General features: G+C 38.6%; 1 protein-coding gene across 3 annotated transcripts in view; it reads right to left on the bottom strand.

Annotated features, from left to right (window-relative positions):
• fcho1 (FCH and mu domain containing endocytic adaptor 1) overlaps positions 1-26,486 on the bottom strand; it is a 65,031-nt gene that overhangs the window by 25,974 nt on the left and 12,571 nt on the right. For 2 of the 3 annotated variants that reach the window (XM_084355085.1, XM_084355086.1), the window contains exons 2-5: positions 23,198-23,248; positions 6,287-6,378; positions 1,718-1,792; positions 149-290 (exon numbers count right to left, since the gene is read on the bottom strand). In XM_084355085.1, the coding sequence (XP_084211211.1) occupies positions 149-290; positions 1,718-1,792; positions 6,287-6,378; positions 23,198-23,224 (336 nt within the window). In that variant the 5' untranslated portion in view covers positions 23,225-23,248. Of the gene's footprint in view, positions 1-148; positions 291-1,717; positions 1,793-6,286; positions 6,379-19,510; positions 19,607-23,197; positions 23,249-26,486 lie in introns of those variants that run through there. The other variant, XM_084355087.1, reaches the window with a different exon arrangement.

Genomic DNA, 26,486 nt, shown 5'->3' with positions numbered 1-26,486 from the left:
CAGGATGACAGAGGCTCGATGCAGGACAAGTAATGAGAAAATATACAAGTCTTGGTTCACAGACACATGCTCAGGGACAAAATTAATCAGCCTGTTTTCTCTCAGGATAGTGGTAAATCATCAGACTTCCCTCAGCCCAGGTGCATACCTTGCGGTGAATTTTGACCTGCTCGTCCCCGTACTTGTTGATTTCCCGGATGAGATCATTCATCTTTCTCATCAGCTCGAGGTGGCAGAGGGCCAGTTTGTCTGAAGATACTCTGAACACATCCCACATGGGAGCAAAAGTCCTGGGAAATACATACAAAAGCATCAAGCGAACACATGAGACTCCAACATTCAACCTCTGTCTTCATTTAAGGTTTCTTCTGATATAAAGTGTCATCCTTTTACAAGATGTGATAATGAAAAAAACAGTACTGAGATGTAATTTGCAAAGACTTGAATATAGCCTAAAAACTGACCACACCCGGCAGTGAAGTGGGCTCAATTGGACCTGTAACCACACCCAGTAGCACCCTAAAGTACACTTCAACCTCACTGCAGCAAGGTGAGAAGTAAAACCACTGGGGGTCGGCAAAAATCAGATTTTCTGCATTTGTTACAGCTAAAAGGGCCTAAAAACATTTTTCAAATCCAAAGCATATTTCTTTAAAATTGAACAGTCAAGACTAAATAAGCAACAACCACATTTAAAGTGGAAACACATTTTTTTAGCTATGATTTATTAAGAGTTTAACATTCAAAAACTCTGCTCAGCTTCATCCAGACTGTGTGTGTGGTATGATTAGATGTGACTGACAGTGGTCCAAACAACCAACTAAATGTCATGACATTTTTGATGCAAACGCTGCTGTGTCCTACAGAGACGGGATGATAGATTACATAAATACAGAAACTTTTCAAGCGTAATAACCAAAAACAACCAAAACTTTCTAACTCTGGCAGAAACGTGTATTCATGCAAGACCTCATTAGTTACCTAAATGTGTTGTTTGCCGGTGCCATCACTTACATGAATCAATTAGCAGCACCATTTTTGTTTCTTTTCATTACTAAGTATTTTATCAAGCATATAAAAGGTCCCATATTATGCAAATGTATTAGTTTTTGTACTATTGTTTTTATTTTGAGTCTCTACTAAAAATGTTTACATGCTTTTAAAGTTTAAAAAACACATTTTTTTTCTCAAATTGTTCACTGTTGCAGCGACTCTCTCCAAGCGCTCCATTGTAGTGCCTGTCTCTTTAAGGCCCCCCTCCAGAAAGGTCTGCTGTGGTTGGTCAGCTTTCACAGGTTTGAGCAGGCAGAGCAGTTTGTGAAAGCAGGGTGTGTGCATTTCTCTGTGGATCGAGTGCTTGGATACATAACAGTATTTACACCTAGACCTGCTTTTTAATAACGCATAAAAAAGGACATCTCACTTTCTACAAAATGGGACCTTTGATGAAAATCTGTCATATAATAGACAACATATGTATTAAACCATATAGGCTAAATACCAGACAGGGCGTTATTTAAATCATAAATGTGGACATTTGGCGATGCAGATGGTCCTCATTTATATCTCATACGTAGCCATATGATCATTACACTTATAATTACAGTAACAAACACCTTCAAACAGTATAAATGCAACTGTAAAGCAGTGAAGGGGATGAGGAAGTGTTGTTGGGTGAAGTTTGTCTACTAATCTGTGTTTACACAGCGGCACTCACCCCTGTGGACTTCCGTTGCTGGCCATCTTGGACAGTTTGCTCATTGATTTGGAGTAGGTCTCCTCAATAGCAGCACTGCAAAAACAAAAAAGGCAAATTACCATTAACCTGAAAACTATAGTCAAAAGAAAAAAACTTTAAACCTGTTTACTGCATGTATTGTATGTATGTATGTATGTATGTATGTATGTATGTATGTATGTATGTATGTAGGTGTGTGTGTGTGTAGGTCAGAAGATTAATGTGTTTTTTTTCTTTCTTTATTAAAGTTGCCAGTAACATGGCAGGCAAAACAATGTGCGCATTCTTTAAAACTGTTCTGAATAAACCTTAGACTGGTGAATATAATGTACTCAAGTAGTGCCTTCTCACAACTCTATTGCCTCTGTTAATGGCCTCATATGTTATGTTCTCTATCTAGTGCTTACTTTGGCCCGAACTCTGGGCATCCACCACCCCAGTCAGTCAGATAAAGATTAATTTTCATCAGAGCTGGGTAAATGTTGCAATAAGGCACATTTAAATGATAAATGGACTTGTTTTGCAAGGCTGGGCATAAAACTTTAATAACCATCTGTAGACCCTGCAGAGAAACAAAGGAGGCACATTGATCCAAATATCCTGAGGGTGAACAGAACAACTTGCTCAGAAGTACTGAAAGTCGCAAATAAACACACAAACATTATTGGTCTCGAGAAGTGATGCTTGCAATTGTGTTGGTACTCAAAGAATCAAAAGAATCCTAATAAACATTTTCAGTTTCAATTATACTGAATATTTATTCTATGACATCAGTTATATTTCAATTTAATCAATAAGCCCAAAGTGATGTTATCAAATTCCTTTGCTTGTCTATATACAGTACTAAGGTATCGTTTGAACACCTACACACCGACTCCAAATTTATCCAAAGAGGGCATAATGCATATTTGAATTTATGTGGCGAACCGACAAAGAAACTGCTGCTCCTCTTGGCTTTATAATGCTTTAAAAGTCTCGAGCTTTATAGTACATCACGTTTACCGTTTTGTTTCACTCTCACTGCTCTCATGGTGCTATATCAGCAGGCAGCTGTTTTTAGTGAACAAGCTCCAAAAACTCTCCGTTACCTGCTCAACACCAAACAGCAGACAGACACAGTAACTAACTAAAAGGTGAGTAGAGTGGAGCATTGAGCAGTTAGAGAGTCAGATAATTCTCTCAGGAGATGGTGGAGGCCAAAAATAGAGCTGTAAGAAAGTACATATTGAACTTACATTTGCCATGTGGCTAGAAACATGACTGCAAATGAATGGCAATGTTGCTTGTTAATGGTTGGATGTGTACCATTTGCAAAAAACTTCACTATATCAACTTAAAAGGTGATGACATGTTAGTGTGGCGTTCACAACTTGTATGCTCAAAGTGATCAGAAAAAAGCAGGTTTCAATAAAGATTCATTCCAAATCAGATCTGTGTTGCCCTGACAAACAGTAATGCCTTTGCACTCCAAACCACAAATTCACAGTCTTACCAGTAATTTATTGTAGATATACAATGTTTCGGCCATATTCGCTTCTTGTCAGGCCCAAATGACAAAATTTCAATCCCAGTGAGATCAGTTGATTCTGACCATTGGCTGGCTGTTTTGTGTTTTAGATTCAGTGTGCAGCCACTGCTCTTTTTATTGATTCCATTTTTGTGATGTGTGTATAATCATGCTCTCAGGTTTGCTGCCTACTAGTTTATTTTTACATTACATTGTTTACATTATTTAAACTGCTACAGGCTGCTACAAACAATTAGAGTCATTATCCAGTAGACTACTAATTATTTTCACTTTGAACTGATTAATCATTTGATCTATAATGTGTCTCTAAATAGTGAAAAATGTCTGCATCACAATTTACTAATAGTAAATAGCGGCCCAACACCCAAAGATATTAAGTTTACTATAATATAGGACATAGAAAGCTAATTTTGACAGTCAGGAACACACGAGGTACTTTATTTAACAAAGGAATATTTGGCATTGTCATTTTTCCTCAACAAAAGGGTGTAGCAATTCATTGATTATCATAATAGTTGCAGAATTATTTTATGTTGGTACACTGCTATTTAACTTATTGTTTGAACCCTAAACCAATTTTTTTAGCCTGACATTTATTGTCTCGCCAATATTAACGGTCCGCCACTAAAGTACCTACAGTATATGTCCATTTAACTGAGTACCAAGGTGACGGCAGTGAATGTAACATGCAGTAACTCAGAGGCCTTGAGACTGTAGTTGGAGTTGTTGTTGAAATTACCATGAGTGTTTCATATTGTCTCTTACATCGAAATGACCTTTAAGGCAAGTGGAAAGAGAAAGAAGGAGGACACTTATCAACACAATTGCCTTTCCTCCATCCTGCGGGATTACACTCAATTTTGCCCACAGCGCTTCTATTTCATTTCCTGACTGCTGATTTGTTCTTTGCTGCAGTCCAGGCAAATAAGTGAATTTCCCCCTGCGAGGAATGTGCACAGGCGCTCTGAATCAATGTCAGGATTATATCACTGGTCTGACAGTGCACACTGTGTTCCTTAACTTCCAGCTGTGAGAGCACAAACTCCTGTGGGAACTGCATTGTACCCTCAATTTACTCACTGCTAATCACTGATCAGAAGACAGAGTAGTTAATTTAACAAACTACCCACTTAGAGAAGAACATTTTAATTGGGTAACAGACCACCTTGCTTAAGTACAACTGGTGAGCCTGTCAAGCCTTCCGAGTTTTTACAGTAATAACAGTGGCAGATTAATCACTTGAACTTCTTAGTAATTTTCGAAAAAATGTTGTTGATTTCAGCAGATTTCTAGCTCACTAATGTCTAATGCTAGCTTGATGAGTGAGTTAATGCTGCCTTTAATATTTACAGCTCACTTGTTTTGAAACAAAAACTCTTATAAAAGGGTCTTAAATATGCATTCAATGACTACAAACAAGATGTCCTGCTAAAAGATGGAGACTCAAGCTAACAAATCCCTGACAAAAACACTGTCGCCAGTTTTCTGATGCATGAGAAAAGCATGGAAATAAAGAAGCATTATTCTCGTATTGCAGGGTAGAGCTAGAGCTAAATTCAAAAAGGGATAAGGAAAAAAATAAGATTAGATTGTTGTTTAGTTCCTTAGTGTACATACTCACTTCAAAATGTGACATTTTCAAGCACTATATTTCAATTGTGCGGTTTCAAGAGAAAAGGATTTAGATGAGGACTAACTTAGACTTCAACAAATGCAATGCTTTATCGAGTTACACTGTTGTTGTAGTGTTGTAATGTTGTTATTGATGTGTTATTGATGTTGTTGTTGTTGTTGTAGGTGTTGTTGTAGTGTTTGGAGTTGTTATTGTTGTATTGGTTGGAGTTGCTGTCGTAGTTGTAGTGTTTTTAATGGCTGTTGTTGCTGTTGTAGTGTTTTAATGGTTGTTGTTGTGTTTTAATGATTGTTGTTGTTGTAATGGTTGTTGTTGTTGTTGCGTTTTAATGGTTGTTGTTGCATTTTAATGGTTGTTGTCCAATGGGTTAATGGTTGTTGTTGTCGCCATTGTTGTTGTGTTTTAATGTTTTGAGTTGTTGTAGTGTTATTGTTGTTAATGTAGTGTTATTGTTGTGTGGTTAGTGGTAAATGGACTTGCATTTCTACGGCGCTTTTCCAGTCTACTCACCTCTCAAAGCACATTCACATTCCCACGAACATTCATACCCTGCAATTCGCAATTTGGGGTGACATGGTTGTAGCAAGGGGAACCGCCAACCTTCAGATTACTGGACAACCTGCTCAACCTCCTAAACTACAGCCATTAATGGACATTTCTTGTCCATGGGGTACCATGGGAGTTGCAGTTACCTTCAACTTCAAAGTTTGTATGTACAAAGGTAAGAACATTTGGGTTTTTACCAAAGAAATAGATATTTCATTGTACAGTTTGTTAATATTTTGTACTGATCATTTAACCATGAGAGCTTCATGGACATCCAAGCTGTAAAAGTGCTCCAGCTGTGAGTCTCTTGACATTGTCGGACAAAAAAATTAATGAGGTTTTCACTTTGGGAACCAGAGGTTTCTGACAGCTCCTCTTATGACTCAACTCTAAAATAAGATTATTCAAATCCAGAAGTTGCAAACTTGGATAAAAGAAGCCCAGTGGTAATTCACCTTTTCAGACTTGTGTGTGAGAGTTTCTGAGAGATAGTGCACTTCAAAGGTAGCACTGTGGTAAGGACAGAGGTGAGAGATCAGAGTAGAGAGAGACGACTGAAGCAGTTTTAACAAAGAAAGACTTGTTTGAGTGTTCCTTCTGTAAAGTGCATTCTGCTAACAGGACTTTCAAATGATCAAATTACGGCATTAATCATGAATATTTTGTTTGACACAGTGAGAGATGAAATCCAAAACAGTTCATTTATAATATGCCCATTTCACCCAACCTTTGCACAATCTGAAAAGAGTGAAAAGAGTCAAGAATGTAGAATTTCTCCACTCGAGTCCCATCACTTGCATCACCTCCCACACAGATATTCACAAATACACACAAATCTTACCTCTCACGGACAAACTCGGCTAGCTCTTTGGTTGCCAGCTGGCCATGCTTCATGTTGTGGTAGAGCACGTCAAAGCCGGCATTCTTCTCCCCCTGCCAAGGTACAAATAAAACACGCACACACACACACACATACACCGTCTGTTAGCAGCATGAACCGCAAACCAACATGAGACAGTTAAAGAGATAACAGATAAGAGAGAGAGCGCAGCAATATCACAGTTGTTGTGATTTTAAGTATTGCATTTTGCCACTGGTATTCCTCCAAAGACCATCAGTCAGACTTATCATTGGCTCCCAGAGATATTTCACCTGTCTGTCATCAATCACATACAGAACATTCAACAAACATCGCACCTACACATTTATATGAAACCAGCTCATGAACTGCACAAATGGAAGTTTAATCAACACTGACATCAATAATCCAACTTATAGTAGTGTGTAGAGGCTACATTTAAATATTATAAGCTTTCTGGGAGCTATATAAGTAACTTAAGATTTATACGTTTTTTCAAAATTTGGGGTGTTTTTATGACTTAGTTTCAAAGGAAAGGTGAAGAGTGACAGGAAAACGTGGAGATAGAGAGAGGACTACATGCAGCAATGGGCCACCGCACAGTAAACAGGTTGTAATCGAACCTCGGCTGCTGAGGTGAGGACACAGCCTCTGTACATGGGCCGCACACTGTACTAACTGAGTTACTGGGGCGCCCTACTAAAGATTTGCAAAAATTGTTTCACAGCTGATCACAGTTGAATACAGGCCTGTTTTACTGCTTTAAACACATCACTAAAGGTTGGTGATTGGTACCAGCACTCAAACAATTTGCGACAAATTATGTGACTTGGCAAAAACAGCGCTGCATAAAATGAATTTCTCTTCATTGGCATTACATTGTTTTGCAGAAAACAGTGTGTTTATGTAGGGCAACTTTGCTCATAATTAGAAACTGATGGCCTTTTAATCATTAGTACATAAACAACATTCACAGTTTTGTTTAGATATTGACACTAGTTGTGTGCTGATCGGTACTCAGTACCAGGGATAGACCAATTATTGGATCCAAAATTTAGCATTTTTCCTGTTACTGGATGCAGTGTTTTTTGTTTTGTTTATTTGGTCTAATTCCCATTTAAATAAATTAATTTTAAAATGCCCTACTTTGGCTCTGATGCTGCCGCCTCTCTCTATAACCAAAGTTAGCATAAAATGTGGTGGAGTATAAAGTACGTTTGCCTCCAAAATGTAGCAGAGTGGAAGTATAATGTAGCAGAAAACCGAAATACAAGTTAAGTACAAGTTCCTGAAATGAGGTACATTACTTGAGTTAACATTTAGTTATATCTCACCATTTAAAAATGTTGACCCTCAGTTTTACTGAAAATAAATGTCGATAAATAAATATCGACAATATCAGTTCAATATCAGATCTAATTGATGACTACTAGTTGTTGCCAGCCCTGAAAAAACATACGGTCAATCCCTACTCAATACATAAAAGAACGCACTCACTGTAGTGATTTTTTTATTTAAAAGACTTTTCAATGTTTGGGTAAGTTGTTGTATTTATTCAGAGTCAACATGCTCTTAGGCATCTGATGTACAACATTAACTGGCACTCTTAATGTAAAACATGTCTGTCTAAATGTTGGTTTGGTAAATATCACAAACCCAAAGGACTAATTATGTTCTTTTGTCACAGTCTTGGGAGCATTTTGAATATTGTTGTTTTTGGTTTGAACAATGGCTGGGATGAAATTAAGAGGGGCAAAAAAACCTGACAGGACAAAACAAGGTTTTCGTTGGCTGGACGTGGGGGAATTACCTCTCCGTTTGCTGTTCTGATGGGCATAAAAACCGCAAGGTGACAAGGTGAGGTAAAATGTGAGAAAACCTCAACACTGAGCTGTTGTTGAGAGAAGAGTTGCCTACCTTGCAGCTAAGCATACTTAACAAAGACCACAGCACCACCTCACACGCATCACTCTCGTAATTACCTACACCTACACCTGTGTTAACTTAAGTCTTCATAATCCCAAAGAGAGCCTGACTGAGACAGCATTATTACAAATAGGCTGTTTCTGAAGCCTCGCCACATTTTTCAGTCAACAGACGGCCGGCTGTGTGTGCAGACTGAGACACAGACAGCTGCTTCTTAGGACCTAAAAATACCATGTCGGAGGAGAACAGACCAGTTCCCAGGTACCAGGGGAATGGTTGGAATGCCAAGGAAGGGTCACCCAAAACCACACACACACACACACACACACACACACACACACACACACACACACACACACACACACACACACACACACACACACACACACACACACACACACACACACACACACACACACACACACACACACACACACACACACACACAGGTTGATGACACAAGAGATGACAGAAAACACCAGGCGAGCTCAGCCACTGAAGCATCACTGCTGACATCAGCTGAAGACGCTCACTTTCCCTAAAGTTTTCTTCATAATGTTTGAAAAAATGGAAGGGCAAACATTCAGTCAAAAATAGGAATAAGACTTAAAAATCAACTGTCTTACGCATTTCTCCTTTAAAGTCATTTCTCAAGCAATAGGGCCAAACATTCTCTAAGTCCAGCTACTAATTCGCTTCTCGTCTTTGCTTATATGAAAGTAAACAACATTTTCAGTTGTTTGTCAGACAAAAAAGGCATTTTGAAAAGTCACCTTGGGTTTTAGGAATCTGTGAGGCATTTTATAGATCAAACCATTAATAATGAAAATAATCATTAGTGTCAGCCTAGAGCAGATACAGCATCCCCAATTTCCTGTCAATCTTTTATCCTTCACCTGTCTAAACTAAGGACAGGACGTGAACTGCCTTCCCGCATCCCTTTTTTCTGGAGCCTGACTGAAATATCAGTTGGTTGATATAATTGGTCGATATTGGCGTATCATAGATATATTTGTATATGCGTATATGTTGTCCTTTACGCACCAATATGAAGACTATCTTTCTGTAAGGTCCTTGGGTTCATCTATAATTATTAAATTCCCAGTGAAGTTTAATGTTTTAGTACACTGCTGTCATGATGGACAAGTTTATTGTTTAACTGTAACATATCCTGTCTCTGTTACACATTTGCTTTTGATAACCACATTTGAGGGATCATTGCAAAAAAAATGTGTGTATATCAGGCAATATAGACATTTTTTACTTCCTAATATCAGCATCAGCCCCAAAATCAAGTGTCAGTCAGGCTCTACTTTTTATACATAATAAAACAGTAAAAAATAACATGGTTGGGGTAATATTTGCACCTCCTGAGGCAAATGCCAAATCTGTTGTGCTCAAAAGGTGTGTTCAACTAAAGCACACAACCACATACACAAAAAAAACATGGTACATTTTTAATGAAATCTGTTAAGCTGTGGATTTTGGAACAGTCCTTTTTTGATGTTGAACTTTTTGAAGGTAAATTCTACTCAACACAATTGTATCAGGGTGGTGGCAGAGATCATATCTCGTATATCTGATTGTATAATACAAACTTCAATAAAAAATCTTCATCTGGGAAGATACCATAAGTGAACGGCAAGCTTCTTTCTGTCATTGTGGTCTGACACTTTTAATATATGCCATGTAGAATAATTCATCAGTAAAAATCACTCTGAATGCAGCATGACACATCCAATATCAGTCGTGTTCTTTCCTAATCATGTTCAATCCTATTTTCTACCTTTCTTGACAAAGGGTTTTGTATTATCACACCGTGGTTGAATGCTTTGACATCCGTGTTTTATAAACAATAGATGGGTGTCCTGCAGGCAGCGTAGTGTTGTTCACTGACGGGGGCAGTTGGCAGACGCCTTCTGTTGAAACTCTACCCTCGCAACAGAAAGGTGAGCTGCCAGTCTAAGTCTTTAACACACACACACACACACACACACACACACACACACACACACACACACACACACACACACACACACACACACACACACACACACACACACACACACACACACACACACACACCTGCCTCTCCACAGCTAGACACAGCACCTGTCCACCACTGCTAGCAAGCTAGTCTGTCGGCTGTATGCAAATAGTCCTCATCCATTTGTTATTAGAACATTGATTATCACGGTGCTTATATGGTTTTGCAATTGACGATGATGAAATATACTCTGTGCTCAGAGCGATAGGTCGCAACCATATTGTAGCAGCAGCTTAAATGTTTTACATATTATATTTAATTTTACAATTGATTTCATATCTACACGTGACCTCCTCAGGAAAACTGAAAATTCAATCATCTTAACTTGTCATAAAGTAGTTTCTAATTTTCGATATGCCACTGTTAGTGTGCCATTTCATGCCACTGTCATTATTGAAAAATACTCCTCACAATTTCCCAGAGCCCAAAGTGAAGTCTTCAAATTGCTTCTTTTGTCCAACCCACACTCCAAAAAAACCCAGACTCTTGATGTATTATTATAAATGACACAGAAAAGCAGTAAATTCTTACATTTGAGAAGCTGGAATCAGCAGTTATTTAACAGTTTTGCTTGAAAAATAACTCAATTAACTCAACAATTAATCAATGAAATAAAATAGTTGGCAATTCTTTCTACCAACTAATCATTGCAGCTCTACTGTCAAAGTGTCCAGCTTTGACACCCCTAAAGCTTCCAGTACTTCATTAAAAGTGTCGGATGGGTGAATGGCTTTGTTCAGAGACTCCCCTCCCAGCGTCCAACAATTTCTTTCGTTTTCAAAATCAACAATCCGACATTCATCCACACTTCACACCATAACGTAGCTGGGGTGAAGAGACAGGGATTGAACTTTTCTTTCTCAAGCTTTTCTTTTTTCATTGTTACAAGACTATCTCTGTCACTTTTCACACACTTTTCACATTAACAACGACACTATACCTATATATTATATAGTATATTATAGTATAGTATAGTGTTTCTATATAACACTATAAATGCCTTCCAGGAGAGAATGTCTGAAAATGTGTCATTATCCTCATTTTAAACTATATCACGCCTCCCCTTTCTCCGTATGATGCCTGGATTTTCACTGCACACTCAGGTGTGCAGTTTTCTGCTTGGAAAAACTATAAAACTTTTTTTATTTTATTTGTATGAATCACTTCCTTCCTAGCATAACGTGACTCTTAAAGCAGCACATTTTCAGAATCTGCTCTCTTTCTTTCTTATCAATGACAGTCAATCTTTTTCTGTGGTCTCTTAACTTTCATATTGGGTGGGACACATTGTTGAGGTAGTGCAAAACCACAAGCAGTCCTGTCATTTTATAGCAAATATTTTGATCTTTGTCGATTAACTCTACAGGTGAGGACTGATGAATCAAGTACTGGGAAGAGAACTACAATATTTAATGCTCACTCGGTTTATTTGTTTGCCACAGGAAAATCTTAATGAACAAGCCTGGTGATATTCTTTATTTTTTTACTGTCAGCAAACCTTATGAACAGACCAATCCAACATAAATTGATCGCCAATAACAAGCATTGTCTGTGTATCAAATATTCCTCTGTGCCATAGAGCCCCACCATTGTCCAAAACAATTAAAAACAAATCAATGAGCCACAGTGTTATTCTGGCTGACATGTTGCTTCATTACTATGATAACAAGCACTGTAGTGTATTTTGAATCCCATTCATCACCCTGTTGCTGTAAATATTAACTAAGAACACAGAATGTTTAGTTTAGGCCCTGACATACAGTATACACAATTGACTCCAGTTGTAGTAATTGCTGACTGAAAGCTATACTCCCCAACTGTTTTATGTCTTTTTAAAAAAAAAAGAAATGACATGTTTGTGATCGAGTAAAATGTTTCCAAATCAGTGGTAATACATCAGCCTGAGGTTGAGCGCCACAAACAAGAAAGAGACGTCAGAAAATATTGAGAAATTGACAAACCCATTCTAGGTTTGAGTGCGGTTACTTTTTGACAAGAAAACTATTGAATGTTATCAGTCTCCACATTTACAAACAATTAATGTGCTGTTTATAGTTTTATTAATAACTCACATAAAATATGTATGTGTTATTCCAGGTTAAAGACTTGAAGGAGACACAACATTCAAGTCAGTTTTAATAATACGGCTGATTATAGGTCTGCAACTAACGACAATTTTAACTTGCTTAATCACTTAGGGTTAGGGTTCAGAAAATGGTGAAAAATGTCTGTGTTTCCCAAAGCCCATGATGACATCCTGAAATGTCTTGTTTTGTCCTCAATTCAGTTAACCTCCATAAAGCAGAAAGAAACCAAGAAATAATAATCTTAACAAGCTGGAATCTGAGAAATGTGAGTTTCATATCTTAAAAAAATACCCAAACCGATTAATCAACTGGAATAGTTATACTATTAATCACTGCAGCTCTAGCTCATTGTATGTCAACACATGCAAATGTGCACTGACGAGTCCTTCTTCAGCTCGACTGATACAGAACTACACGTGTAGATTCCTGATTAAACCTGCAGTGATGAGTCATCTAACAGCACATTATAGAGCTGCAAACTCACAGACAGTCTTCTTCAAGTGTCTTTAGGTGCCATAATGTATTCTTTAAGCCTTCTGTGAATGAAAATCCTTCATGTCTGATATATGCAAACCCCCTCTTCTCTCCCCTCTTGGTGATCTCTTTTTCATCAATTAAGTTGACCGTTTTGGTCACGCACGATGGAGTCCATTACCATGACAATGAGGGGAATGATGGGAGAGGAGAAGGGGGTGTACGGGGAGGTGTAAAATCTGTAAAACTTTCTCATGAAGACTTCTGAAGGCCACTGGGAGCTGTGGGGGATCTGCTGAAATTTGTTAAGGGGGATGGTAAGCAGCAGGGAAATTATCATCTTATCTCAGTAAATCAAATGCCAACATTGCTCTGTTGAGGGGTTCAGATCTCTGCTTCCCTCCCTTCCTCAAACTGTTCATTACGATGGTGTTCAGGGCCATTAAACATTATGACTGTTAAAAACAGGTGTGCACCATGATCTCCACTCTCAAATGTCAAAGCAAAACAAATTTAAGAAAATAACATTTGCTGTATATTTGACGCCTAAGCATTACCCCTCCAAAACACTTAAAAATTAAAATGGCCTTAAAAAGCTCTTTAGGAAAGAACATATTAACAAGGGTCAACGATTAAGTTCAGCCAAGGGTCAGCTCTTTCAGCACGGAGACACTGCAGGCTTGCATGTGTTGTGTAGACGCAAGTGTTTTCTATTCTATTCTATACTATCCTAACAAACTAGCTTTTGTATTTTCTGCAAAACATTGAAAAATCTTAATTTAAAAACATGATTGAATGATCTTGGCTGTAGCTTCAATGATGACTCTTTCTGTGCAATAGTTCATCCTAAACTTGCATTTCTTAATACACTTGATATTGACAAATTGGTCACTTTATGTTCGATTAATTAAATGGGTCATCAGTTAAGTCATTGGCTAAAGACAGCACCTCCTTATTAGGACATCATGTTTTTCCTTAAAATTGTGCAAACATCTGAATGTGGAACAGTTTGAAAGAAGAACAGATATAGAAGTATACGTTTATCTTATTATTTGCCAAAGCAAAGTCACTGTCACTCTTTTTTAAAATTTGTAAATCATTTAAGCCAACCATAGTTTGTGTCAGAGATGCAGTTCTCTTTTTGTTAAAAAATAGTGAGAAACAAAAATCTATGTTAAGAGCCATCCACACCAAGAACAACAACTATAACAGTAACTGTGGCGCCAAGCATGTGCTGCAGAAGTTGCTGTGTCGGCAGCCTCGGAAAATGGATATTGATGACCTGTTACTGCTGCACATTGTGCAGATATACAAATTGATTTTGATTGGCTGGCAATGTTTCTACTGTATATTAAATACCAAAAAGTGATCCCAACAATATTGTTCACTGTTGTTGTTGTGTGGACTCCACCATCCACTTGAGTAAGAACGATTTTTTAAACAATACACTTACTGTTATGGTTAGCGTTCTTTGTTTGGACAACCCAATGTGCACATTTTAATTTAAATGAAGTGGGTTTCTTTTTCATCCATTATTCATTTGTTAGACCTCTTTGGCAGCAGGCACTGTCTATAGCATGATCAAATAGGCTTGTTTGGCACAGGACTGATAGTTTAGCTCATAGAAGAAAAGTTTTTATTGCCAGGCCTAATAATTCAGATTCAAAGCCAAATCTGGCCAACAGGGCACGATTTGTCGATCCCCAACAATGTCGGCTTGTCTTTATTGCTGCTCAAGGAAAGTCTCAGAGGTTTCTGAAAAAATAAAATGTAAGAATAATGTGCCTCGGGTGAGATGAGGATATTCTGGTAATAACACAAAAGGTTTTCAAAGCTCCACTGTAGGGACGTGTAAAATAGAACGAGGCCTGCAAATCTCTCCTAACATTTTATGCTGCTACGGTATCTTTGGCATTCAGTCTGTTAGATAACTGATCAAAAAATCTCTTTATTTCTACATTACCTGAGCCTACTGACACAGTTTTCCACTATAATCAGCGTTACTTGTGTGTTTTATGCAGAGTTTGGTCTATCTAACTACTCTCACTTGATTCTAATTAGATGGTTCCACAGACTTCCCCTCCGGCTTGTATGAAACTAAATACAGACGGTGAGGAAACGTGGGCTGAACTAAACTCTGCGCTGAAGGGTTGGCTTCACAGCTCCGTCACTACAACAAATAAAAAGATCTTCATCTGCCTGTTTGCCTTAAATGTGCTGTCAACAAAATGACAGAAAGAATGAGACTCAAGGACGACAAGGGATCTCTAAGTTCAACTGTTAGAAAAACTGGCTCTGTTATATGTCTACAACCAAGGACCTCATGATACCAACATCAGCCCACGATTGTTGCTTTCCTTGTGCTATGGTTAGACACAAAAGGGCATTGCTTTCAAATAGCAGGAACGATAGATGACTGACAGCTGTCTCTTTCAGTCAGACTGCTCACTGAGTTGTCTGTGGTCTTTGCTTTTGGTTTTCAAACTTGATATGACATTTCTGTTAAAATTATCCACTGAAATGGGATGATGAATAATTCAGAGGCATAAAAAGCCACGTGACTAATAAAAAAGACAAATGCCACTATTAAAAAAGAAAAGTCGAGAAGTGGTGAAGAGAGCACTAAAAGCACAGACTGAAATAGAAGAGTTGCCTTGATGGACTCTGTGCTACGGCAGGATGCATTTTCTACCTTTGAGGAAACACATAAAAAGAGATGAAGACCGGTGTGAACCGAGCGCAAGTATCAAAATTAGTAAACAGGTTGCACCTCTCTTCTCTAACATCCTAGGGGAAAAAAAGGTTACATATTCATGAAAGACCTGCAAGCAACCTGTTTATCAATTTGAGCCTGAAGGACAGTCCTGTACCTGCATCAGGGAATTAGCTGACTGGAACAAAGAACTCATTCATTTAATTAATCGTTAAACAGAAATTATTCATCCTCATGACGATGAGACAATGTTTTGACAATATATGATACCGATGATGCAGACTACAATGTGAAATCAGTTTTAACCAATATGTTCCTTCTTCTATACCTCTGTGTTTTATTTTGTGGGTTTTTCCATCCAATTTCAGCATATGTGTAACCAGGAGAGTGAAGTGTTGCTCAGCTTGGCACAGCCTTCATAATACAGTACCTCATTCTCTGGCAATGTCTTGGTGCCTTTAGTTCTGGCTATTTGTCAAATCAGCCTTTCTGTCTGAGACTATCCAGTGTCTGAGGACATTCCTGCTCTGTAATGCAGCCCTTCAGTCATTTGAAATGCCAAAAGAGAAAACACAAGACAGCTAAAGCTGGAGTTATGCTTCGCTGATGGTTAAACAGGTTGGTTAATATTCTTAAATATACAAGTGGTGATGGTCACTTTTGGTCATGCTGACGTACATGTTGTCTGATAAGCCCGAAATGAAAACTTTGGTTTTGTCTGATACCTAATAAGTTACCCATTTTGTGTTTGATTCTCAAGGTTATATCTGGGTGAACAAATTTCCATAGGGGCCAAAATTGTAACAGGTGAATGACAAAAAATGTACTTTTTATTGGAGCATTTTCAAGCTGGTAATGGATCATTCAAATACAGACTGCAAATAATTCAGCTCTGTGCACGACGCACTGTAGGTGTCTTACATCAGGCAGCTGTCGAAAGCAAAGCTGCATCAGACAGTATATCACCGAGCCATCCAGCCGGCCGACTGACCGGTCCGTCAGTGCTGCTGTGAGTTTAGCTGACTCACAGAAACTTTTTCTGCTGACTGGGCAGGTTGAGCAGAACAACAGCCCCACAGCAGAGAGGTGTCAATAACATCAGGAGCAGGTAACAGCAGCCTGTCATCACTGATGGCTCTGGACCAAACTGCTGACTGGGTCGGTCTGAGAAATTCACCTCTGGCATTCAATGTTTTATTTTGCCTGCTGTGTTACAGAGGAGGAGGGATGGGCAAGATAGATAGTTCCTGGAAAAATGCACTCAAAATGTAATTTTAACTGTGATCATTTGAATGATATTGTCATATAACATGACATGGTTTATTTATATTTATTCTATATATATATATATATATATATATATATATATATATTATTTTTAATTCAAATGAGGAACAGGTTAAAGATTAAATAACCACATGAGAATATTAGTTTTGGGCTGTGAATTTATAACCTAAAAAATTCAAGGTAATTCATCACATGGAGCAAAATATCTAATGGTTGACAAAGTTTTACCCACACCAGAACATGGAAACAAATATAGCAACTGTTATATGGACTATCTTGGCTCTTAATCGAACTTGGCACAGAGCAGATCCACAAGGAATGACTGAGAAACAACGAAAAGGGCAGAAGAAGGAAACAGGAGCGGAGTGGAGGAGGGACAAAGTGCGAGAAGAGGCGAGAGAGGGAGGGAAACATGGGATGAAGAAAAAGTTCCACACTGTGTTTACCGTTCTTCACCCCAAGAGAAAACACCATGACTCAAAGTGATGGGAGGGAAACAGCGCTGGCATCATTAAACTGAGAAGCAGGCAATAATAAAAACCCACTGGGCGTTGTTTGTGTGCACACACTCTTGTATCTGCAGGCAAAAAAAGGAGGTTTTTCTAAGAAGCGAGGATAGAGGACGATACTGCACAGCTTCAAAACACAACAGCTTGCTAATCTTTACTGTTATTCTTTGAAATAGTTTATTTAAATCCCCTTGGATATCATACAGACAAGAAAAAACTCTTCATGGTCGATTCACCACTGCAGAGAGAATGAAACAGTCTGTACTGAGAGGAGAGATGGGAATATTATTAAAGACCCTTCAACAGGTCACTGAATCCAAACATTTTCCAGTTATGTGGAGTAAATTTCCACTAACTAAAATCCCACCAGAATGAGGCTTCTGTCTGCAGTGAAGCAGTCCAGGCACAAATGCACAGTGGTGTCTCAACTATAAAGAATAAAGTTATACCATTTATTCTATTATTTAAAGCAAAGTGCGTCAAAGAGTCTCAAAGTTCATAGTGTCCCAACTGCAAACCTTGCCCTGATTCTACGCATGTTTTGAGTATTTAGTGTTCACACTGGAAAGGTGATAAAGTACAGTCATAACAGTCAGAGTGCTGACTATAAAACCCTAGGTACAAATTTGAGCTGTGGTCCCCGACTTACTTTATTTATATGTTTTTTTGCATTGTGTGTTCTGTATATACTGTTGAATTTAATGACCCATCAGGACTCCAGTGCAGCTCGGGCCGCATCTTTCTGTCCAGACCCGACTGAGTCAGAGAAAATAATAACTGAGCCTGAGTCGCACTTGACAGGCTTTCTCTCCTTTACATCCGGACCCGACTCGAGCCCGACGCAGTTTATGTAAGCTTACCCTGTCACGCAAAAAGATGTTCTTTGCACCTAAATATAATACTAAAAAGTATATACATATATCATATTATAACTGATGAGTGACTGAATCCGACCCGAATCTGAACATCGTTTCTTAAGTTTTTGTCTGAACCTGGCCCAACCTGCCGGGATACAGTTTGGGTATTCATTACTCAGGACCACTACAAACTGTCTTCATTTCTTTAACAATTCTGTTGTTGAATTAGAAATGTTCTAACAGTTCATGAGACTATGATTTTGTCTGAAAAATACATTTTCCATTTTTCCCCCTTGTTTTTACCAGCTCTTGGAAAGAACAGCCTTGGTTCTTTTCCACACAAGGTTAGTATAGGGCCATGCTGCTATATGCCGCCATACGAATAGTCTGAGGTGACTATCAGATAGCATTTTTCCTTGAAATGTAGCTACTTATCCAGGTAGATGCCTCCTTTCTGAATCAAGACACTGTGATTGGACAAATCTATCTCCAACCTAGGGAAAGAGCTGTCAATGAGCACAGCACCAGATTTATTTGAATCGCTGAGTAGAGATGTTTCATATGTCAGACTACATAGAAGCTACGTTAAAGCCCTCATCATGTCAGTAAATGCTGCGCTTTGGTGGTGCATATTCCTACATTTCAAGGCACTCAAATTACCTCAAACAAAGTGCCCCGCATTAAACTACCCTGCGCATTTGCCCCTTTTGTTGGTTGGATTATCCATTCCTGACAAGAACCAGTTCAAGGAGGTGTCACAGAGCATGCTGAAGAGCTAGATTTCCACATATACGACAAAAACAACTGACTTTTCCGTCATCTCTCATGAGGAAATTCGATTTCCAAAGAATAAGTAAGCATCAGCAATCCTTGAAGCAATTATATTTATAAGACTTAACAGTGCCTTAATTCATTGAGAATGTTCTTAATTATAGCTGATGGGCTTCCCCCTGTGGGCCATGAGCACAGCTCTTATATAGTTAATAGGAAAGGACAGCGTGCTATGAGGAGGCTTTGTGAGCGGCTGTGAATGTTCTTGAGCCAAACAAGAAGAAGCTTGTGTGACTTGTTCCCAAGTGGCTGTGCTGCCTAATTAACTGAAAGGGTTGATTTGTATTACACAGCTATTTGTGTCTGAAAGCAAGCTTGGAGGGAAACACGGTCATGAATATGCAAACACACATCCAGGCACATAAATAAGACACAACATTAAATGATCAAGAAAACTAAGCTGTATTTCAGAGGTTAGCACTGTGATAAATCCAGGAATTGTATCTGTGATGCAGAATCACAACAGTTGTCTGACCTCGTCTTCCTGCTTGACTCAGATTCTGCTGCACTGTCTGCATGCTTCCCTCCAACCAGTCTGCTCCCATTTTCTTTCTTTTTCCCACTTGCCTTACTGCCTACAGACTTGCTTGTTTGCTACACATCCTACAGCACAAAAAGGGCAATATCAACAGCTCACAGATAAAACAAACAAACAAACAAACGTGTGTACGACTGTATAGATCAACTAACAGCTGAAATGACCAGGCACAGAATATTATTCATGCTTATCGTCAGAGATTGGAGTAGCATTGTCTTGTTTAATGCTCATAAAAACACCTCCACTTGTCTACTCAGTTTCAGTTTTAGATTACAGGAACACAGAGAAAAGATGGACCATCATTTAGACTACATCTTCAAGGTTTTTGAAGCCAAGGACCCCTTAGCTGATAGAGGGACAGAGCATGGAGCCCCTACTACAAATATTGTTAATAATCTTTTTAAATATTAAACTTGGCCTTTAATAATGTGGCCTACAGAGCCATGTTTAAAAAAGCTGGCAGCAGTGGTAGTATATCCAATCTGGGGCGCGTTAGCCTCCCCATCTGAAATTTCTCCAGTGGTTTCTGAGGTGGAGGATATGCCAGTATCTCTTGTTCGATAAATTACAAAACAATCCATTGTTGCTCATAAATATTTAAGTGCACTTGGGATAATACTACATATAACTGGCCAAATTGTTTCAATAACGCATAATTCGGTGACCAGTCTGCCGTAATGGATAGATGCTGCACAGTCATTTAGTATAAGGTTAGGTTAGCTTGCTGACATGACTGCACAAGAAATCATGGGTAGACTGTCAGGGTTAGGAATTTATCTTTTCGAATAATATGTCGGATTCATGTTGATGTGTACTATTATTGACATTTAAGTTTTTTTGTAAGAATAAAACCTTCAGAAATATTATCAAACATTACTTCGGCGGCCCCAAACAGTAACTCCAAGGACCAGCTGGGGATTTAGACGAAAGCAGACCTGAGAGATCACTTGATGTCTGAAATTGACAGATGAACAGTCAATAATCTATAGGGAACCACTCCTCCCTCAGGTACAAACACCTGGATAAAGGGATCAATAAGGGGAAAGAACAATTTAACCCTAAAGAATGTTAAATGTCCTAAAATCCTCCAAGCTATTTGTGCTCATTGTCCTACCTAAATCCCATTTCTGTGTCTGAACTTGCCTTATTTTAGTTTAACTGTTAAAATATTACTGAGTATTTTTCTGAGTCTGATGAGGCAAGGAGAAGAAGTAGGACACACCTGAAATAGATGTACCAGGTGTGCTGGGACAAAGCGGAGAGGAGACAGTGAGGATAGAGGAGACAATGAGGTAGAGAAAGAGACCTTGTAACAGCTGACAAAGTCAGTGGGGGATGAGGATGGCGTTGAGGGGATTTAAGAGAGATTTCCCTCCTTCACTTTACACATCTGTGGAAAGTTGCTAATGAGGCCATTAATTACTGCACAGATTAAGCTAAATAACGCCATAATTAGTGTTGCTATATTGAGTTAGCAGTTTATTAGGTACACTTGTAAAAGCCAAATCATTCTAACACATTATACTAATCGTAACTTTGTGAGGCTCATATAGATCACCTTTTTTTTTTTTTTTTCACACACCATCAGAGGTGTTGATTGAAATCTATGCTAATTTTTGATGATACAGTTAGAGGTGGCAGTGTTGTACATATGAAATCTGAGGAGTCATAAGGGAACACCTGGTGCCAGAATCAAGTTTCTGTCATATTTCTGTCAAGGTTTTGTGTTTACAAAATTGTGACTAGGTGTCAAACCTCAACACATTCGGATCTAAATATGTCCTTATCATTGAGCATTGGAGATGGTCATCTATGGTAAGCAGACTGATTAGATGCATGGTCAGAGTCACAGAGTACTGTGTGTTCAGAGAGAACAACTAGCTTATTTTAAAAGGCAGTGTGATTGCACACAACATTGGAAAAACACAATTAAACGCAAATTTGCATGGTGGCTGTGGCTCAGGGGTAGAGCCAGCGTCTTGTTATCGGAAGGTCGCTGGCTCCATTCCCCTGGTCTGCATGTCTGCATGGGCAAGATACTAAACCCCAAACTGCTCCTGATGTGCTGATCGGCACCTTGCATGGCAGCCACCGCCATCAGTGTATGAATGTATAAATTGCTGTAAGTCGCTTTGGACAATAGCGTCTGCTAAATGCCCTAAATGTAAATGTAATGCACGGACTCTGATGAAGACACACATGGTGTTGAAACATTAGTCACTGAATAAAAGTTTGTTGCTACTGATCTGTTTGCTCCAGTATACTTTGGACTGTGTTCCTGAAGTCTCTGTTAGGTGCCTTGCTCTGAGAGCACCGGACAGGCTTTCAGCTGCATGTGAGGCAGCTGAAACTCCTTTTATCTGCAGATTTGAAAAGGGTCTGTAACCAGTGATGAAATGCAACTAAGTATAATACTGAACTTAAGTACTGAACAAGTACAATTTTGAGGTACTTTACTTAAGTATTTCCATTTTCTGCTTCTTTATACTTCCACTCCAATACATTTATTTGATAACTTTAGTCACTAGTTACTTTACAAACTTGAGCTTTTTCAGTGGCGATAGGCTATTACTTAGACTTAACCAAGTAGACTGTGTTGCGGGCAGGACATGACACAACAGAGTTGTGACTACAGAGAGAGATATAATGCTGCATCAGTATTGCTTTTTTAAATTAGCTTTTTTTAATCAGCAATCGGACTTCAAAACAGATAAAATACAAAACACAGATAAAGATAATCGAAAAACTGATACCCAGTAAAGACACGTCCGTCTGAGTTTAAACTGTTTCAACTTGAGTGTACAGTTTGAGCTCATGCGAGGGCTTTATAAATCTGTTTCATGGACGAGACAAGAGGAAAAATTAAGAGAGACTGGAGGAGAATAATAAAAAGAGAGTTTCTGGTGAGTTCCAAGTGTAGTCAGAGGCTGAGCGAGACACATACAGACACACTCCCACATATATGGTCATTTTTTAGCTAGCTTACAGCTAACGTCTGCACAGCTGGTACGTTGTCTATTTGGGTTGTTTAGTTTTTCTGCGGTCAGATAATTCCTGATCATAATCAAAAAACATTTCTAACTTCAAACTATTTTTCATTTGAATACAGTTCTTGATTTAACTCTGACTTATGAAGCCATTTGGTATTATTTTGTTTAATCAAGAAACATTTAACATACAAGGTCTGCTTTTTCCAACTCTATCTGACAATGCTTCCAGAATTTTCTTGAAATAAGTAATAACTAGTAATGTAAAAGCAAATTAAAGCTGTTTCAGAAAATAGTCAATTTACTGAATGAGATTTCTTTTCCATGTGGCAGGAAATAAGCAGAGGGCAGAACACAAATCAATCTCCATTATTGCAAGTGTGCGGAGGAGGAAGACAGCGAGTGCTTCCTGTGCGAACCTGACAAGCAGCAGGGAGCCTGAAGCTTAGCCGCTTGACTGAGAATATAAATGAAAAGCTCAGTGACTCATGGTTCAGCTATAACAGGTGAATAAGTAATATGTGGCAGTCAAAGCTCAAGGCATTCAAGCTTAATGTAGTCATCGTGGGCATGTGTCCCTCTGCATAATCTCCATCATTATATTTACTAATTTCCAGACATTATCAAGATCACTTACCCAGAAGTTGTTCTGAAAGACGGCCATCTTCACTCAGAGATTCACAGCAATCTGTAAAAGAGGTGGAGAAAAAAAGAGTAGGGCTGCATTAAAGAAGGAGGCATTACGACCGAACACTTTTGATCTGCCTAACCTCCATTTTCTCCGAATTACAGTGCTTGTAAGAATGACGTGGAAGATGCCTTTTGTGTTCCTTGTAATGATCTGTAAAATGTTTACGTTCAGACTTTTCTCTGCCCTCTGACAATAAACTGCAGTTTTACAGTCTGCACAAATTGCACAGACACAAGCTCCCATAGACTCCTGACTTTATAGAAACCCCTGAGACACCTTCAGTGTAGGAAGTGAGCTCCTGGGGGAGGACACAAGAGAGCTTAACAAATCGCTTCAAAGGATAAACTCAGAGGAAGGAGGGAGCTGAGGAAGGAAGCAGGGAGGAGGAGTGACAGAAGAGATGGAGGAGGAGGGTGAGGGAATACAGGGGAGAAGAGATAAATCGATGGAGGGGAGGAAGGCAAAGGTAGCCACCAAGGAGATGATCACAGCTTGTGAAAACTGCAGTGCTTGGCTCTGATTGGCTGAATCACATACTGTCACAGGCTACTGCTCATCAGCTCACATCTGTGACCACATATTTCATATCTGCTGCCTGAATAACACCACAAATCAGAGGTTTATCTGTATAAACAGTAAATATGATGCATTCACATTTGTGCGTGTATTACTGTATACTGACATTTCTGTATGTGTCATATCAAATTCACATTACATGTTTATGACCCAACTTTCATATCAGTGGGTGGTGAGGATGGTGGTAGAGTTACAGGCCAGGAAGGTGGCAAGACAGTGTCCACAGTTCAAGACTGCATTTAATCATTTCTAAATGTGATACCACTGGATATTTTTAAAAGGAAATTTTGGGACAATTTGGTGTTTGGGCACCAAAAAACAGTATTTTAAGCCACAAATTTTAACCCTAACCGAGTCGTTTTTGTGCCTAAACATATACAGACCATAAGCACAGCGCTGTCACAAGATAACATTGAAAATCGAATGTTAAGAAACGTAAAGTTGTAACATAAAGAAATATCAAATGTCAACATATCTGTGGTTTGCAGAAACGTACATTGCCAACATTTTATTCTTTACTTTTTGATAACATTACACCATGACATTTTTTTAAGCCATCATAAGCCATATCAAATGGGCTTTTCACACCAGCCAAGAGTTAAAGGATTAAATAATCTCTAATACTACTGAATTAGATTCATCTCACTTTTTAAGCTATCAAACATTTGATTCTAACTTTCAAATTCACAGAGATGGCAAATCAGAAACACACAAAAAAAATATCTGCTCAACTGTTTAAGTTTTACCTGTCGTGAGTGCAGCATTTTCATGAATTAGATACTTTAACTGGCTGCTGGGAGGAGGAAATACACTGCAGCAGCAGCTGAGCATACACCTTTTGACCCCCATCACACACACGGACACACACACATCACAAGCATTGGAATTCGGTCTTGCCCTTTCCAAGAGAATCCATAATGTGACCGTGTTTCCCCAGGGCTGCCCTCATACAGGGTTCCTGTTATCTGGTATTCTGCTGACACACTGTGTGTGTGTGTGTGTGTGTGTGTGTGTGTGTGTGTGTGTGTGTGTGTGTGTGTGTGTGTGTGTGTGTGTGTGTGTGTGTGTGTGTGCGTGTGTGTGCTGACAGCAGCCCTTTCTCTGTGTTGGCACAGTCTTAGCTCAGGCCTGGTGACCTGGCATCATGCAGCAGTGACACACAAAGAAGCAAACACAGCAAGACCTACTGTACACACACTTCCTCACACTCTCTCACACACACACACACCTCACACCTCACACCTTGTTAATTAGCTCAGCAGTGGGACTGGAGGCCCTGCAGACAGCATTCTGTTTGGCAGAGCAGGTTAGTCCGGCACGGGAGGGAGAATGGTACAAAAACTGTAGTAGCTAGGTGGTTATTCGACATACGTAGTAGAGTGATCATATCCTGTGATAGTTTTCCAGATTAATGTTTCCAAGCAAACTGTAATTAAAACCTTTACAAAATTAGTTAATGAAGTTTTTGTCTAATATGTGTGTAAGTGTTCACAGGGTTTGATTAAGCTTATTGTGACATAAATTTCTTCATATCATAAGGTTTTGTCCTGGACCACCTCGTCAACATGATGCCGCCCTCCAGTCAAAAATTTGTTTTTCTTCTTGTTCCTGCAGTTGAATGTTTGAGCTTCACAGTGTAGAATGATGTATGTGCACAGTTTTACACTAGAAGGTTGTTTTCATATTCATGGTTCAAAGTGTACATTTTCTCTGTGCTCATTCAAAATCCAATTTAAAGGGACCTGTGAACATGATTTAAAAGAGTTTTGGAAACAAATCCTGGTCCAATATTTAGCGTACACCGGTGTGATGTGGAAACTATGAGCCTTCATTGCCTGAACACTCACAACATCTCCTGTGAAGTAGTTAAACTTTTGAAATGACACATATTTGCACAATCATAGAGTAAGGACGTTTCTAATGAGGGGGGAGGAGAAGGTGTAATTTTAAGGTTTAAGATGATAGAACGTCTTTCAGCAACACATTATTAGTCAAAGTACAGCATTTTGTGTACATCTTAAATCATGCCTGGTGAGGATCTTTAAACAGAAAATGTAGGTAAATTATGGGCAACTAACAGTATTATAAAAATAATTTCTTTAAATGCGGGTTAATGATATTTCATTGCTTATGCTGGCTCATTTCTGTCATTTTTATGTCCTGATTAATACAGTGTTACCACCAAAGCATTTTTGACCTCTGGACTAGACCTGGTCATTTGATTGGTTGACCTATTGGTTATATAGCATCGATATTGTAGCTATTCTTTAGTTTAAACCACATGGGATTCAGACAATTTATTCAGAGAAAAGCGTGAGTAAGCTTGGATCTGTAACAGATTCAGAACGTCAGTAATTCAATATATGATTTCCCAACTGTAATTTTTATACAATATTTTATAATAATAATAGTAAACTTTTCAAATCAAAGAGTGCTTCACGTAAATAAAATGAAATAAAAAAACTCAAATGACTGTAAAAAAAACAAGAAGAGCAAACTCTAAATTTTAAATATACAATAAACAACTAATTAAAGCCAACAAAATAAGCAGGCAAACTAAGATATGAATGCAGAATTTCAGACCAGCAGAAGACAAAACACATACGTGTCTTTATATCAGTGTAACGAAATGTATAATTACTACTTTGATTGATCATGA

The sequence above is a fragment of the Pagrus pagrus genome (assembly GCF_965226575.1).
Source record: "Pagrus pagrus genome assembly, chromosome: 6".
Lineage (NCBI taxonomy): Eukaryota > Metazoa > Chordata > Actinopteri > Spariformes > Sparidae > Pagrus > Pagrus pagrus.
The sequence above is the reverse complement of the archived record's forward strand: the minus strand, read 5'-3'. Positions and strand labels throughout refer to the sequence as shown.